The sequence below is a fragment of the Perna viridis genome, chromosome 3 (genome assembly GCF_037379345.1).
Source record: "Perna viridis isolate PV_CMFRI_1.1 ecotype Kerala chromosome 3, ASM3737934v1, whole genome shotgun sequence".
Lineage (NCBI taxonomy): Eukaryota > Metazoa > Mollusca > Bivalvia > Mytilida > Mytilidae > Perna > Perna viridis.
In genome coordinates, this window is record NC_142447.1 from 19,758,655 (window position 1) to 19,777,045 (window position 18,391).

General features: G+C 33.8%; 1 protein-coding gene across 2 annotated transcripts; it reads right to left on the bottom strand.

The window, feature by feature from the left end:
* Positions 1 to 2,583: 2,583 nt before the first annotated feature.
* LOC148621357 (uncharacterized) lies at positions 2,584 to 17,771 on the bottom strand. Of its 2 annotated transcripts, XM_088575570.1 has the most exons (6): positions 17,655 to 17,771; positions 16,920 to 17,045; positions 7,922 to 8,233; positions 7,611 to 7,673; positions 5,191 to 5,268; positions 2,584 to 4,432 (listed from the first exon to the last, which is right to left on the bottom strand). In XM_088575570.1, exons 2-6 carry the CDS (start codon positions 17,038 to 17,040, stop codon positions 3,717 to 3,719), a joined length of 1,290 nt encoding a protein of 429 aa, XP_088431696.1. In that variant the 5' UTR covers positions 17,041 to 17,045; positions 17,655 to 17,771; the 3' UTR covers positions 2,584 to 3,716. The 2 variants fall into 2 exon arrangements, with proteins under 2 accessions (XP_088431696.1, XP_088431695.1); XM_088575569.1 differs by having other exon boundaries at positions 16,920 to 17,771.
* Positions 17,772 to 18,391: the final 620 nt, after the last annotated feature.

Genomic DNA, 18,391 nt, shown 5'->3' on the forward strand with positions numbered 1-18,391 from the left:
TAACCTCAAATGAACTCAAGATAAAGGATAATACATATCTTGTCCTAGACTTAGAAATCTTGTCGTACATTTCTGACCTACACTTAAAAATCGATGGCAACAGAAAACTATTGACTAAACTTTACGCAAAACGTGATGACTTTTTATTCATTATTGTCAACTTTTTTTTCTTTTTTTCGTCTGTGGCAACATCCTTCCAGCATCTGCGTATGGAGTTTTCATATCACTCATACATTATGCCATAGCATGTGGTAACAACGCAGACTTTTTTGTATCGCATTAGACTTCTTACAATTAGGATTATGAACAGGGTTATGTTGCTACAAGATTGACATCACCACTACAGAAGTTTTATGGTCGTCATCATGAACTCATGGATATTTATTTTCCATCCATATGAACTATGATAACTGATTTTGTCAACGTGTCATAGCTTTCTTTTCCTCTTTCGTCTACCCCGGACTTGACTTTTTATGAGCAACTCGACGGTTATTTCTTGAAAAGCAGAGGACACTTACAATACTGATGCACCTGGTCCATGCTCCCCAGTTTGAAGTGGAGTCGGAAATGCTCATATACAATATACTTTTATTACTTTGCATGTATTATTTCATTTACTATATGTTCTTTGTTGTGTTTATCTGTTTTTCATGTCTGGTCTTTGTTTCTAGATTACATTCTTTTGATTTCCGTTAGAGTCTTGGTTCTCTTGTTTACTTTCTCTTACCTAAAAAAAACTGTGATCAGTCCGGTCAGTGGTCAGCGGTCATCGGTTTTCGATCCGCCTAATAGTTGCGCGCATTGGTTCACGGTTTGTAAATAATAAAAGGGTAATTGCATGAATATTACAAAGTATCATACGAAACTATACTAGTATTCACCAATTTTCACGAAATAACCCGATAATTTCAAATATCACGTGTCGCAATACAAGTGCATGCAATTTCCTATGTCAATGAAAGATTAGTCTGTTTGTTTCTACAAATGGATTAAGTCATTTTGTTTAAGCGTTTAATTATTTTTTTTAAATCATATTATATATATATATTTGTGCTTTTTTTGTTTCTTGTGCGTGGGGAGATATCGGTGGTTTGTCTTTGTTTATGATTTTGCAGCTTCTGTAATATGTTTGGCCTGTCATGTATTCAGACATTTATGTTGTATGTTTACGTTTAAAAACGTTACAAAGTAGTGGATGTTTTGACATAGTACCTTAAATTACAAATATAAACGATCGTCATTTTTTTTAAAGATTCTATCTCATATCGCTTTTTCGGCTGGTGTTTCTAGAAGGCAGAAGCCGCTTACCCTACCGGTGCACCTGGTCCATACTCCCAGTTTTTAGTGGAGTCCGAGTTGTTCTTTTGCTTTTGTTACTTGCTGTGTATGATTTTAGTTACTTTATGTTCTTTGTTGTGTATGTCTGTTTTCCATATGTGGTTTTATCCCTGGATTACATTATTTTGAATACTGCTAGAACCTTGGTTCCCTTGATTACTCTTGTAAAGATTTTGCCTTTAGGACAGAAAGCCACATCCAAATTATTTTTAAAATGTTATCAAATGGTTAAAGCGCTGTTGTCGCGGCTAAAATATCATAAAGAGCGTCCAACTATTAGATTGTTTTATTTCAACTTTTGTCAATTTCATCTGCCAAAGTAATCACCAAAGCTTAGACTTACACAAGACATCCAATATTGCATTCCCCCAGAATTTAATCTTGTTAATAGACCAGAATGTGGTAATATTTTATTACAATTGAAAGTCGTCTTCATTATTTTCAGGAAAGAACATTTAATAGAATGGCTGTACAATACTATCAATTATATTTTATTCTTTTTTACGTTTTATTTATACATTTAATTTGTATGTATTGCCTTTTTTACCTTTTAAACGTGGCTTTGGTTCACTAGTTCATTATTCTTATTTGAGCCGCTCCACAACGTATATTATTTTCATCAATTATTTTGCACATTTTAAGTGAATAAATATTGCTATTGTATACAAAAAAAACTGTTATGTATTATATATTTGTCAATCATTACCTCAAAATTCCGGATGTTATAGATATTATGATCATAAAATTTTATATATTATTAAGAAATACAATGCTGATATATGTATATTGTATTATTTTCCAGTTTTGTTTTACTTGCATCTTAAATTCCTTTAATCAATAGAAGAAAGCGGGTATCCGAATCCATCTTATTTAGTCCACTATATTTAACTTGTTTGCCTTAAGTATTTTAGTTCTATCTGAATCTTTGCGCCAACGTGTTTAATGATTTAACGAAGAGAAGACCAGATAACGGGCAACCTTGTCTAACATCATAGAATTGTAAAAAAAAGATGTTCATAGATCCACCTCTACTGATTATACCTATATTGCGTATTGTATATATTTTTAACCCAGGTTACAAAGAAAGTTTTGCAACCAAAATATTTCAAAGTATGTGAACAACTAAAACCTGGTGTATTGTTTTATTTAACCTTTATTGATGTATCTGTTTGAATGACACCGGATTCTCGTTCGATCACCAGTACCTTAGGTACTTATAAACCAATTTTCTATATATTCAAGAAAGAATGTAGCGAGTCCTTTATTAACGTTAATATATCACAAATATATGCTTTTAATTACTAAAATGCATTAATTTCTCACAAGAAATTATTTTACTACACATTAAAATACATTTCTAAATAAAGCAATACCTTATTTTTTTTTCATTTGGAACTTGGGAGAATTTACACCATAGTCATATACTGCATATTACAATGTAACACGATTTTTCTTCACCTTTTTTCTCGCATTTATATGTTTATTGGGCTGTTAAATATATTTCGCAAAATAAAAAAAATAAAACATAATGATATCAGTTGTATCATCACTTGTCAGAGCCTTACAAATAAACGGATACTTAAATCATTTATGGATTCGTGCTTGAATGATGAACTGAAATGACGTAAATGATTGTTTTTTATTTTGCAAGACAGACTGTCTATTGATTGGAACAACATGGTATTTTGTTAAACGTCCAACCATTCATGTGTATGTCTGTCAAACATGGTACAACCTCTCTGTATGGATTTCTAGAAATGAGATAATATTTTGAGTTCATTTTTTATGATTGAAAGATCCCTTTGTTCGATATTATATCCAGATAAAAGCTACAGGAGCTTGATAATAGTTGTTGACCGTTGTACCATGTGTTTTACATATGTTAATAGTGATTGATGACGTAAGATTATACAAATGAAAAAAAAATTGTCTTTTGACCTTTTGTAAGAATCTATGGAGTTGATTTTCTGTGGTATTATATAAGAATCACGATTTCTTTTATTACATTTCCTTCCGTTTCTAGAATATTCTCCGATGCCCTTCTTGACTTTATGCTGACGAATTTATCTTATAATTGTTTTTACAGCTGTTAGTAGTAATTGATTACGCAAGATTTCAGGTAATAATCCAACAAAATTTATTTACATGACAAAACATCTTCTGACAATTCAGTATCTTTAGACTTTTTATAAAGGTTAATGGAGCTTATTTTCAGTGGTATTATGCAAGAATCACGATTTCTTTTTACTACGTTTCTGCCTGTCTCCAAGGCAGTTTCCGATGCCCTTCTGATAATACTCGACGTTGTAGCTGTAGGATATATCTGATAATTGTTTTCAATGAAAGCCAAGTTTACACCACTTTTCGTGTTCCGAAGTTTACCTATAAGATCGTGTCAAGACAGAGTAACTTTGCAGATATTCCATCTCATCGGTCCGTAATGGTACATATGGGTTTATGTATGTTTCTTTTATTGTAGTAATTTTCTTGTCTGTCTCTGAATATTTGTCTTGCTCTTCCTTTGCTTTTGAGAATGAATTATTGGCTTTGCAAAGTAACTTCTGCTTAGGATCTTGTAATGGTATCAATTCCGTGATAGTAGGTACGGATTTAGTTTTGGGGATTTTTCGATAATTTTCACTGGATTTTTCACTTCTCGAAAACATTCCTGATAGTTTACAAAACTCATTACTACCATTACTATGACCCAAATTATCGTCTAGCACTGTTAGATAAGAATTATGTGACGAAGATGAATTTTTGTCTTCACGTACACCTTGAACAGTTCTTCTTGCATCTATGGTTTCTACTTCATTCTCACTTGGATAGTCATAATGAACCATTTGGGTTTCGTCGATTTCGTCGTAATGATCAAAAGCGTCATGCACTTCGCAAGAAATTTCATCATCATCATCATCATCATCATCATCAATGTTTTGCTCAATCCTATCACGGTACCTGTTTTTTGTAACTTCTTTTAAATAACCCTTTTTGGACTTACAATTCTTGATATGGCAATAAACAGAAAAACACAAAAGAAGCAATAAACCAGCTGCGATGGCAAGTAAATAACTGTTCTGTCGAAAAAACAAACCTGAAATGAAAAAGAACATACGTCTTCTAAAACAGAATATAGATGTGATTTTATGTTGCTTGCACTCAAATTAAAAGGTTAAAATGAATTGATTAAAATAAAAAGCTAAATTACTATTTATGATTTAAACATGATATTTATTTCAGGACCTACCGTTATCTACTTGATTTCTGTCTAAAATATCAGTGCCGAAAATGTAATTAAAAGTAAACTATACCTAAATTATATTGTAACTACCAAACTTGTTAAAAAAGTTTTTATTGGTTTTACATTAAATGTCCTAATATTGGAGTTAGTCTTGGGTAGTATCAAAGTAATATTGTTTTTTATTGCAAAATATCTGTACCCTTATAAACTTTCTTACAGCGTTTATAGAATAAAACAGTGTTATATGTATTATAACACAAATTAAATCTTGACAGATAAAATATGTTCCTTTCCAGTTTACCCTATTGATGCACTTTTTTCCTGTATTGATTTTAATAGCCTTTGTTTGACTCGCTTCTATCTTTATTTTGCCATGTTTTCATGATAATTATTATTAAACTTGTAGAAAATGATATTTCATCACGTTTTGTCTGTCATTGTGATTTTTTGTTTTTGTTTTGTCAATTTATAATCTAAAGTTATGATGACAAACGTTTTTAATATTATTCATTCGAAATGTGCAAGAAATTGGATATAAAGTCCTTATTTATCGGACGGAATTTGTGGACTTTTAGCAATGTTTCTATATCGCTGTTGGAAAATATTCTTGCCTATTTCAGTTGTGCTCTTTGTAACAACTGTTGCTTCTTCGTTTTCTTGGGTGACACTCGCGGAGCTCTGTGTGTAAGCTATTAATATATGTATCAAGTGATGAAATAACAAATGTAACAGTACGATGTATTATAACAACTAATTCAAAAACATGATTTAAACAAAAGCAATAATTAAGCAACCAAGCGAAATTGCATGCTAAGACACAAGTATGATGCAGTTGATATCTTAATTTATCGGTTAAGGTCTCTTTTCAAGACACCTTCTCTAGATCAGTAATCAGCCTAAATATAACAATAAATTTATATGTTTGAAAATAACACTTTTTCAATAAGAATGTTTTTACAAACTTCCGCTACACATATTTTGACTAATTTTGCTACGTTGCACATGTTGACTTTAAATTGCAAACAGGATTTTTCCAAAAAAGGGTGAGATGTTCTATACCTCGCCCCACAATCAAACTTTTCGCTATATAGAATATGCTTAGCCAGGCAAATGATTTGATTCCATTATAACTTTCATGCAGATGTGATAGAGAAAGAAATTAGAAGAGTATGGCGACAATTGTACGTTTTAGTCTTTCTACATTGGCAATGTCGAATAAGCCAGAGTAACACATGTTTGTTTATCTGTGAAAACCCGTTGGGTGTGCCTACTGTTTTTTGTCATAATCTTACACTGGTGCAATACATACTTGTTATATTTGTTGCATTTTGTAATATCTATTACAGCGTATTAAGACCAACAAAGTAGGTCCAAAGTAAAAATATATTAAATAATAAATTTTGTCTAGATTAATTATAATCTTTTTTAGAATGGAATTTGAATATGGCATGGTAGTGGTTGCAATAAATAAAAAAAATTGTCATTTGAATTAAATATCTTATATTAAATTGGTATTTTGTTTTTATTTAAATGCAATATTTTGTTCTTTAACTGTAGAAATTTTTGTTTTAATGATTTGTTTAATTCAAATGGTATATTTGATTTTTCATTTGAATGCTATATCTTGTTATTTAGTTGGAATAATTTGAATGACATATAATCATAGAACTCTTATCATGCTATTGTTGCATAGACAAAATAATGCATTTTAATAAAAAAAAACTTTTACAATTTGAATGACAAAAATATTTAGATAAAAAGTTATACCAACTGAATGGAAAAAGCAAAAGATATTGCATTCAATCATAAAATGATATCATTGAATGAATGCATTTTAATGAAATGTTATACCAACTGAATAAAAACTATTGCATTTCAAAACAAAATTACTGCAATTGAAAGAAAAATACTCTGCTTTAAAATGCAAAATACACCAATTGAATAAAAAAAATCCTATTCAATGGTAAAAAAGCATTCAATTGAAAAATATTATACAAAGTAAATAACAAACAAAATATGGCATTTGAATGAAACATTTTGCATACAAATACATAATTACAGGAATTGAATGACAAATATTCCATTTTAACAAAAAAAAAAAAAATTACAATTAAAAAAATAAACATTTCATTCAAATGTTACAAATATACCAGACATTACATTCAATTACTAAATTAAAAGCAAGTGGATTAAACGAGTAATCAAGGGAACCAAGGTATAGCGGTAATCAAAAGAATGTAGTCCAGGGACAAAGACTAGACATGGAAAACAGACATACACAACAAAGAACAAAAAAGTAACTAAAATCATACACACAAAGTAACAAAAGCAAATGAGCAACTCGGACTCCAATAAAAACTGGAAGCATGGACCAGGCGCACCGGTAGGGTAAGCGTCCTCTGCTTTTCTAGAAACAGCTGCCGAATTGCTTATAAAAAGTCAAGTCCGGGGTAGACAAACGAGGAAAGGAAAACTATGACCCGTTGAATAAATCAGTTTTCATGGTGCAGATGGATACACCATAACGATCTACGAGTTCATGATGACGACCATAAAACCTGTAGTGATGACTTCAATCTTGTAGCAACATAACCCTGTTCCAGAAACCTATTTGTTAGAGTTCTAGCGCGATACAAAAAGTCTGCGTAGTTTCGGCAAGCTCTGGCATAACGTATGAGTTGTGATATGAACACTCCATACGCAGGTGTTGAAGGGATGTTGCCACAGATTAAAGGAAAGTTGACAATTCTGAATGAAAAGTCATCACGGTTGTCGTTAAGTTTGGTCAATAGTTTCCCTTTACCATCGATTTCTAAGTGTAAGTCAAGATATGAGGCTGACTTCACAGTGTCTGTTAATATTCATTAACGAAATACTATACCAAATTAAATGACAAATTATTTCATTCAAATTTAAGTAATAAAATGTTTGCAACCAATACAAGTCATAATTGCACATAGAAAATCTTATGAATGTAAATTACAATTTGGTCAATTGACAGACCATTCACTATGCAATTTATTATACTTACCATAAGAATAACTGGTGTATTCCAGGAGCGAATTATCAAGCTTACTTGTGGTTTCCAGCAAAACTTCAAATATATTTAACATGTGATGAAATAATAGAATAGTATCAACTTTTGTTTGAAGTAAATTACATGTTATCTTTGACAAAAATAATAAAAATCAAAGAATACAAAGGCACATTGGTAAGGCATAGCGCAAAATTTATTGTTAATGGTATTTAGAAATAACGTTTTCTAAAACTATTTTGGCATTTAACGTTATAACTGACGGACTTATAAAAGATATGTTCATGGTGTACAGCGTAAAGTTTTACCTAGTTTTGTATGTTGTACAAATACTGAACCGTTAGTCTGCATATCACAAATAAATATACCCATGTCAGACTTCGTTACATTTGAAATCAAAAGATAAACAAGTCTGTCATTATGGTCTTTCTTGACAAAATATCTTCTGTATTTAGGATTTACTATATTTCCGGATACCAGGTCACCAGTTTGTCCATATTTATGCCACCTTAAGGTTCCTTTCTCCGCATGTAGAGGTATTTCACATTTCAAGGTTGCATTGCCACCTATTTCGGTATATATTTGTGAATAGTTTGAATTGTGTCCAAGAGAATTGCTCTCTGCAAATAATAGAAAATGACATTTACTTAGATTATAATTCACACAGAGTAACAAAACTGAATATATATACATATAGGACTGAGATGCATGCCTGGTGTCACAATGTGGCCGATTCCACGTACAGGTTTGATTATATTGTGACGTCAATTCAAGTGTTTGAAATAGGAAAAAACATCTTGAGTCCTACTGTAACTAAAATAAACATATCCAATTCCGTCCCACACATGACAAATGTGCCATAATTTCAAAGACCCATCAAAATCCATTTGTGTCAATGAATTCGATGGGGCTTCCATGTAATTTACTTGTAAATTCCACGATGGAGGGTTCATATTAAAAATAGTTCTATCCAGAAGAGAGGTAATTAAATTAACGAGCCAAGTCATCCAACGAAAAATGGTTTAATTCATCTTAAGTCGTTAAACCAAATATCTATTACCTTTTTGACATTGAAAAAGGACGGTTTATAAAAACTGAAATAGTAAATTAAAGTATTTTCAATAAGAAAACACTGAGGACTCATAAATATTCGTAGCACTCAGACCTTTGCTTATTGTCACAAACATGAGCCATTAGCATATGTTGATAATATCCACTCGTGCAGGTAGGTAACGCTGCACAACTCTGACATTTTGTTTTAAAATATGACGAATGTTTATACATAATCAATTATCCAAATAAGAAGGATATGAGAAGCGTTTCATAGTTATTCTATATAACTTTCCATGTGAAGAAGATTATTTAAGCAGATTCTTTTTCGGTACTTTGTAGTTTAATCGGTATTTTTTATCATAAGCTTGAAATGTTTATTTGCGGAAAAATACATACATAATAATAATAATAATAATGCATATTAATATAATATTGTCTCTGTTAGTTTATGTTGTTTCTATGACGACATATATATATTTGTCACGTACCGGGGGTATGTGATCAAACCGCCGAGGTGTTTCATAGTAACTTTAAATCAATTTTGAAGTTACTATGAAAGGCTCTTCCAAAAATCAGGTCATGAAAACATTTGTCTAACAACAGGCCATTGATGGACTACCCAGACGAGCTGCTGAAATGGGTCTTTAACGTACATAAGACGTAGTACTTTCCTTCAGGACTTCGGTGTAACGTCTCATCCGACAGACACACGCAATGTCCTACTGTCTTGCTATAATGGCATTTCTGAAGATTTTTTTGCTTTTGCTAAATAATAAATTTTCAAACCTGAGATCGTCAAAATACATCAATAAGCTCTTGACAACGTATCTGAACTCCTCTATTCTTTTAAAGTCTGGTCTGTGTTATCTCTTACCCATCGTTTTACATGCTTAAGTTTTAGTCTTTTTCGGGGTGTTGTAAAAGTGTCGGAAATGTTAAAGAAAGTGAACGACTGCGAGCAACTCTTTCTAGTACCGCAGTTCTTACGCTCGCTTTTTGAGAAAACTCTACTGCAGTAACAATACTAGACAAATAAGTGACTGATTATATATTTTCCTCGGCTACATTTTGACGTTGCATGGTTACGACAGTCATTAGTTTAGCCACCAGTGAAACACTTTTCTTTCCATCAATGTGATGTGACAGAACAACTCCGATGGAGCCTGGTTTGCATCAGTATCTAAAATAAAGGCGTTGTTGAAGTCTGAATGACAAAGAATAGGTGCTTTTTTGAATTTCTATTTCAGTATTTCAAATCATGCTGGCGGTCTTTCGCCCAATGGTATTCTTTACCTGTAACTGTCAAACTGTGCAGACTTCGGCTATCAGCAAAATTTCCTATAAAACGTCAAAAATACTCAAATAGACCATGAATAGACCGTAACTCTGAAACTTCTTTCCGTTCGGATCAGCTTCTAATAGCGTCTATTTTATCTTAATCGGTTGCTACACCATCTTGATTAACAATATGTCCCAAGAAGGTGAAGGTTTTTGCAAATAACTGACACTTTTCAGGTTTTAATACAAGGCCCGCTTCCTTTAAAGGATTGAATACTTATTCCAGATTGTCTAGCCTTTCCTTAAAACGTCATCCTATGACACTCATGGTATCTGAATATACTAAGCAAATACTTCACTTCTATCCAACGATGAGTCTTTATATAAGGCGTTTAAACGTGGCGGGTACACAAACTAATCCAAATATAATTTATGGAACAGAAATAATTCTCTGCGAGTTGCAAAAGCCGTTTTTGGTCTGTAACCTACCTTTACATTCACCTGACAGTACCCTGAGCATAGATCAAGAGTCGAAACCTACTTAGATGTTCTAGTAAATCGTTTGGGCATGGCAGTGGATACGCGTGTTATATTGGTAGATTATTTAACCTGCGACAATCAACGCAAAAACAAGACGACCAGTCTATCTTTCGTATCAAAGGGTTCCCAAAGATCAATGTCTATCAGCTGGCTTGATCGATGACACCGTGTTGTAGCATGTCATCAATATGACGATCGCCTTCTGCGTGCATAGCTACGGTGTCCTTCGCGGTGATTGCTTCACTGGCTGATTAGACCCAGTGCCAATTTTATGCTCCACAATATTGTTGCAAATCAAGATATCTGTCAAAAATAGCTAATATAGCTTCATGCTTCCTGAAGGTTTTGAACTTGTTCCTTTTGTTTCATCATCAGTTATTCACTAGCTTGCTTTACATATTTTTTTGTAATTCTTGATCAAATTCGTTGCTTGATTCTTCATTTGCCCAGGTTGCATTCACGACAAGACAGCTTCTATAGGATTTATGATTGTTCCTGCCTTTATCATATTTACATTTGATGATAATTCGTTGGACGAAGTTGGACAAATTCATTTACTGATAATGAGTGTTTAGCTAAAAGAGTACTGTCCCGATCAACAAATTTATCACACGGATCTACGATACCTTCTTTACAATACTAAGCAGTAATCCAAACAATGTAATCCAGGGACAAAGACCAGACATGGGAAACCGATATACACAACAAAGAACACAAAGTGACCAAAATCATACACACAAAGGTATCAAAGCAAATGAGTAACTCAGACTCCACCAAAAACTGGGAGCATGAACCAGGTGCATCGGTAGGGTAAGAGTCCAATGCTTTTCTAGAAGCACCCGCCGAGTTGTTCATACGTCATGTCCGGAGTAGACGAAAGATGAAAGGAAAACTATGACACGTTGAAAGAGTAATCAAGGGAACAAAGGTATAGCGGTAATCAAAAAAATGTAATCAAGGGACAAAAACCAGACATGGAAAACAGACATACACAACAAAGAACATAAAGTAACTAAAATCATACATGCAAAGTAACAAATGCAAGTGAGCAACTCGGACTCCACTAAAAACTGGGAGCATGGACCAGGTGCACCGGTAGGGTAAGCGTCCTCTGCTTTTCTAGAAACACCCGCCGAGTTGCTCATAAAAAGTCAAGTCCGGGGTAGACAAACGAGGAAAGGAAAACTATGACCCGTTGAATAAATCAGTTTTCAAAGTGCAGATGGATACACCATAACGATCTACGAGTTCATGATGACGACCATACAACTTCTGTAGTGATGACTTCAATCTTGTAGCAACATAACCCTGTTCCAGAAGCCTATTTGTTAGAGTTCTAGTGCGATACAAAAAGTCTGCGTTGTTTCGGCAAGCTCTGGCATAACGTATGAGTTGTGATATGAACACTCCTTACGCAGGAGCCGAACGATTGTTGCCGCAGATGAAAGGAAAGTTGACAATTCTGAATGAAAAGTCATCATGTTTGTCGTAAAGTTTTGTCAATAGTTTTCCTTTACCATCGATGTCTACGTGTAGGTCAAGATATGAGGCTGTCTTCACGGTGTCTGTGGTATTTTTTATCTCAAGTTCTTTTGGGTAGATGCGATGTATCAAATCCCCGAAATTAGGATTGTTTAAAGATAATACGTCATCTATATAGCGGAAATTGAGATTGAAGGATCTAGCCAAACGATATTCTTTCTTTCTGATCAGACCAGTTATAAAGTCAACCTCATAAGAGGAAGGAATAGGTCAGCAAGTAAAGGAGCACAATTTGTTACCATTGGAATGCCGACCGTTTGTTGAAATATACGTCCATCACACTGGCTGGACAAATATGTTGTCGATTAAAAATTACAGCATTTTATTAACATTATTTGTATATATTGGAAGATGATTTGGAATTATTGTTCTAAAAGTATGATAAATCACTACCAAGAACTATATTTGTATCTAGGTGTACCGTCTTTTTGAAAAAAAACGATGTATTATGTTTTTGAGTCGGGATTTTATCTGAGCTTGGAGATATACAGTGTTGAAAAATCAAAGGTTTTAATGCTATTATATTCTGATAATAGTCCTGAACTGATTGTCTCCAAAAGATCTTTCCGTGCAGGTCCGGGTGTTAAAAGAATAGAACTGCAGCAGCGCTAAGCTTGTCGTAAAAGGTGACTAAATAGTGCTCAGAAATCTGACCGGGGGCTAGGCGCTTTGCCCACAGAGCAGCTAGGTTGTGTGCCCCAGGTGTTGGAATGGGGTACCCCTGACGTGTTACATGCCGGGGTTGTCAGGCTACAATACGGAAAACCTGATTGCAAACCATACTAGTGCACCGTGTTGGGAAAGATGCCACGTGCCTCGCGCGTTAAATAACCCTGCTGTGGTATTCGCTAGGAACCTTTGCGCTCCACCATAGCTAAATTGCCTTACCCTACCCATCCCTCTCTTTTATCTTGTGGCAATCAAAATTTGTCGACCCTATTATCCTTGTGTTCCATCCTTTTTTTTTCATTTCATCATCATCATTTTATGTTCATTTGATCATCCCTTTCATGTCCATCCCCTGAATATAGATGAAATATTGCTATTCGGGCATTAAACGCCAACAATCTTTCAATCAATCAATCGATATTTTTCAGAATCCACATTGAATTAATACCACTACGGAAGTAATGAGTGTTGTGGTAGGACTGCAGACCCTCTTTGACAGCTGTGAGTATAAAAGTTAAAAGTTTTGAAAGAGGTTTGGTGGTATATTTTACAGTTCTAGCTGTGTAACGTGTTTGTATGGATTCTTGGATTACAGTACATTGTCGGTAAATCACAATCATCGTCCTTGGTAGAGAGACCAAAAGAAGATAGCACAGATTTCTTTGGAGAGTGTGGTAGCATTATCCATTTCCCGTTGAAGTGTTCTCCGTGAATGCCTTCATCATTGACAACGTCTGCACTTTGGTCTCAGTCCATCTATTATTTTTGTGGCATTTGAATGCCCCTATCTTCCCTGTCTCTATTCGTCGTTACGCTTTGTAGAAAGCCACTTACTCTACTCCCAGACAAATTGTTTGATTCAAATTTTCTGGGCGTGACTGTTTTATTCGTAATGTCAGATCAACATCTACCAGGGCATCCAAAAAATACAACTAAGCCAAAGTTTCTCTTACTTCCTCGGGTCGTTTGGGTATGGCTTGTTGACTAATCGTCCTCTGAAAATTCTTCCACTAACTTGTTCCATCATAGTTTGCTACTTTAACTTGACGTCTTGGCTTGTCATGATTAGTCGCCACCCTTCCGCACGGGTTTCAGTTCCTTGTCCTGTTGTTCTCTTGTCCTCTCGTGAAAGCAGTGTTTCTGTCCTGCCACTTCTGTAAGTGTCATCAGCTGTTGTTGAATATGTATATGCATATGTTTGGAGGAGTAGCCTGTGTACCCCCTGGTCATTTGGAATTAAGTCATTTCAAAGCAGTGTACTCTGTGGCCTGTCATGGATTTTTCTTTAGTCGAGGTTTGGTAAATAGTCACGTTGTTTGACGAGATTGGATAATATCAGAATCACTGAATTCTTTGACATCAACTCTTGTTGTGGAATATGTAATCCTTTTTGTGCTTGACTTGTGCATGCATTTCATTCTATTGTTTAATTCGTCTTCGATATGTTGGCCAATATTTTGGAAATCCTCCATCTTGTATGTATAACACACAAACCGTGCTGTATCCAACCGCTGCCACTATAAATTATGTCACGTACCGAGAGTATGTGAACAAAATGCATTGGAGTTCGTAACACAGTCATTTCCCGCTGGATATAGCGACGGCATTATAATGTAGCGTTTGACAAAATGAAAATTGCCGTTTCACAATACCAGTGCTTGATTTGATACCTTAGACCCACGACCTGAACTGACAAAATAGTAGGCAGTTATCTTGTTTTTTCATTCTTTGACTAGGACAGTTTACAAAACAAATACATGGCTTTATTAGCAATGGTTAGATACCAGTGCTTGTTTGTAAAGTTATGTTTTAAGGTAAACACTGGTGTGTTATCGATTTTGTAACCACTGACGGAAAATGTAATTCACTCTAAATAACCACTGTACCAATAAAGGTACGGCTATATGCCTCGGCTCAGATGTTACCAATGCGTCTTCAGCATTTGTTAAATAAGTTGTCCACTTTCTTATTCCTTACACAGATACACTTCAATAATGCCTATTCAGAATTATGTACTGTAATTCGTTTTCAGAATTATATATTGTAATTCGTTTTCAGATTTACCCTACAATTCTTACCTTGACTACGTACTTTTAATATCTAACCTTTTCTTATAAACCGTCCTTGATGTCGGGATCTACCAACTGTCGTACCAGGAGATTAATGGACAGTAAGTGCATACTTTACAGAATGTAATCATTGATATGCTCGATTTACGGAATTACATAGCAACAGGTAAATAGGTGTAATTGGAAACGCAATGAGTTGTTTGTTAGTAGTACAATATATCAGAAATGAGGCAATTTCATTAGATTTATATATGTATATAACAATATATGATGCATATTCATGTAAAAAGATTTTTTCATTCAACGTTCCTCTGCAGATAGATAAATGTACTTGTTGAGATAATTTCACAGATCTCCATTTCTAGTTTCAAATTTGTTTTAATCTTTTCATTTTGTTTCTAGAATGGTTTCTAGCTAGGAACTTTTCCTTTGATTTGCAAATCATTATTTTTAAACGTTTAACGGTTACTATGAAGTAATAACGTTAAAGAAGCTATGGGTGTTTGCGGGAATTCGTAACGCTTCACGTTGAGATTCTTTTACTCCAAAATTATAAATGTTTTTGAAATATTTCGCACAATTTTGTCTCATCAATACTTCCGTTATGTTTAGATAATATACAAACACACCGGTATTTTCTAGCCTTTTTTATTAATCGTCTCCGTGGAGACGATTATAAAGGATTGAAAGCAGATAACATGCACGAAGAAATTGAAAATCATCAACTCATTGGATCAAAATCTCAAATAACGCAGAAGTGAAGCGCCGATTATTTATGATTGGCTGAACATAACACACTCTAATATCAATACGTAGAACCGTATGCGCTTACGGTATATTATCATTATTTTAGCATCTTCTTCAGACTGATACTGGCTGAACGGAATCAGAAGAATCGGTAAACTTCGTAAATAGTGGCAACAATCATATTAAAAAAAAGAGTTACGATATACATTCAATATGGTATTGATATGTAACAATAATTTCGAGAAAGTTTTGATACTATCAAAGTCATTTAATATTCGCTACATTATCTATCGTGTATTCCCGTTTTATTTTCGCGGGCTTTTCGGCTTTTCGCGCATGAATGATTTTGTCGAAAACATAGAAGAAAGTTTGATCATGCATGATTGACTTTGGTTACGTTTTATGTCAAAGTCAATTTCTAAGAAACTATGTACCCTAGGATGATGTATACACGTTAATGTCCAATCTTAAATGTGGACAACTGTTCTGAAATCATAACTTCTGTTGCAATGTAGCTGTTACTATCTAATTAAAAGCACTAAAAACGGATCACTTCCCGAAAAACACGTTCATAAAATTGGAAAAAAGATAGTGTTGCACACTTTCTGTAAACGGGCTTAACTTTCTAATAAAGAGCGCCCAACAAACACAACGAATCGAAAATGTTTTGATAACATGCTGAACGACCGCCTAACATTTTTTTTGATTTTTTTTCGGCTATTCGTTAGTGTTCGTCGAAAATATTATGTTTACACAAAAGTATTTAACTTTCGGTGCGAATAGCAACGTTCTCAAACAATAGTGACGAATAAGAATGGGCGCAAAACGAATGTAAAACGGATATCAAACGAACTTTGGCAGGCAGATCATATGTCATCAAGGTCAGGCCAAGAGGTGTTTACAAACATTTTGAAATCAGCTCAACATTCCACATATGGTATAATATTCTTTTTTTAGTATTTCGTGTGTTTTTAATGTACATCCCAAAATTCGTTGTATGCATTCAAAATTACAATTTTAACATTTTTCACCGAAGTCAGGTGATAATAAAACCAAGACCATGACCAAGAATTAAATTCATATTTTAATATTGATGTTCAATCTACAATAAAATAAACAGAGCCGATTTATGGTCTGCTATGTTGAAACATTCCTCACTAAAATCAGATGATAATTTAATACTAGTATGACCAATAATTTCACCAGGTTAATAAAATACTAATAATCCATTAAGTAGGTTAGAATATACAATATTAATATTTTGTTTCCGAAATTGAATAGAAGAATATTCAGGCTAATGTATCGAAACAAAACAAGTCCATCAATTGTTGTTTTGAATTGTTATCGGAAGCTTCATATTGTGAGTTGGTTAACCCACTATACTAAAAGTATTTTAGGGCAAACTTACCATTAAACTGACGATTCAGAAAAATGCATATTAATAAAAGTAAATGTATGCACTTGTAATGTATACAAAGTTGTAAATTGACTTTTCTTTCTAATGATTCCCACGGCTCCATTGTAACCATAATATCTGAAATATTTGTATAACATAAATATATTTAAATGATTAAAGATGCACGGCATAAAACGTTTTAAAAAAGGCAACTTAAAGTTCACTCAACAATGTAAAGTATGTTTAACTGCGTGGTATAACATACACACGTTGACTTTAATTTGCCGACATTCATTTTATACCGAGCACAGAAAAGTACTAATTTCAACGGCAGAAAGACGAATCCTTATTCAGTTTACAATTCAAACGCTTTTTCTTTGTAATATTTTTTTTTTCAAATCTAAGATAGAATTTTCAGTTCTTACTAGTTTCATAATTCACTTGGAAATAAATCATGAAATAAGCAAACACTTTTAAACCGATTTTTAAACCACTGCATTTACAGTTTTGTTTCCATATATGGCAACACCTTCTCCCTACCCCCATTTTCTCTTCCACACTTCCCCTTCGGCATTTTTCAGCAATGCGTTAGCAACACATGCATGTATCTGATATGATTAAATTTGAAATTAATCAAAGTGAATCAGACATATATGGTGTACTCCACAATAACACGAATGACAATCTTAATAGTTTTCTTCGAAAGAATAATAAGATGAATAAAAGTTGTTAAAATTGCATACTTACATAATTAGCCTTTAAGAGGAATGGTATACTTTAGAAATACTTCCTTCTATTATGAATTTATCATGTGTAAAGTAGGGGCCAAGGGCAAAGGAAGTTGAGCGGAAATATCGATGGGAATTTAAATTAATCCTATTGCTTCACAATGGTAGATAAGCAATTAATTAGGCCAAAATCATTGCAATTTTCTGTAAATTAGTAATTAAGTCTAGCTAAACTCTAAAATTAACTCGAGGATTTTTGTTGCAAAAATGGTGATTCGAACCTCTTTAACATGTATTGCGAAACGATCTGTATTCAGTCCAATATACAATAATTGCTATAATGTTCCGATATTAATCCGGCATCGGCGGCTTCGAGAAAAATCAGATCATGCTACGAGATTGATAAAGAATTTGGTTAGACTGAAAACCCTCTATGGACTGTTCATATCACAACTCATACGTTATGCCAGAGCTTACCGAAACTGCGCAGACGTTTTGTTTCGCGCTAGAACTCTAACAAATAGGCTTCTGGAACAGGGTTATGTTGCTACAAAATTGAAGACATCACAACAGAACTTTTATGGTCGTCATCATAAGTTCGTCGATCGATATGGTGTACCCATCTGCACCATTAAACTGATTTATTCATTAGGTCATAGTTTTTTATTTCCTCGTTTGTCTACCCCGGACTTGACTTTTTATGAGAAACTCGGCGGGTGTTTCTAGAAAAGCAGAGGACGCTTACCCTACCAATGA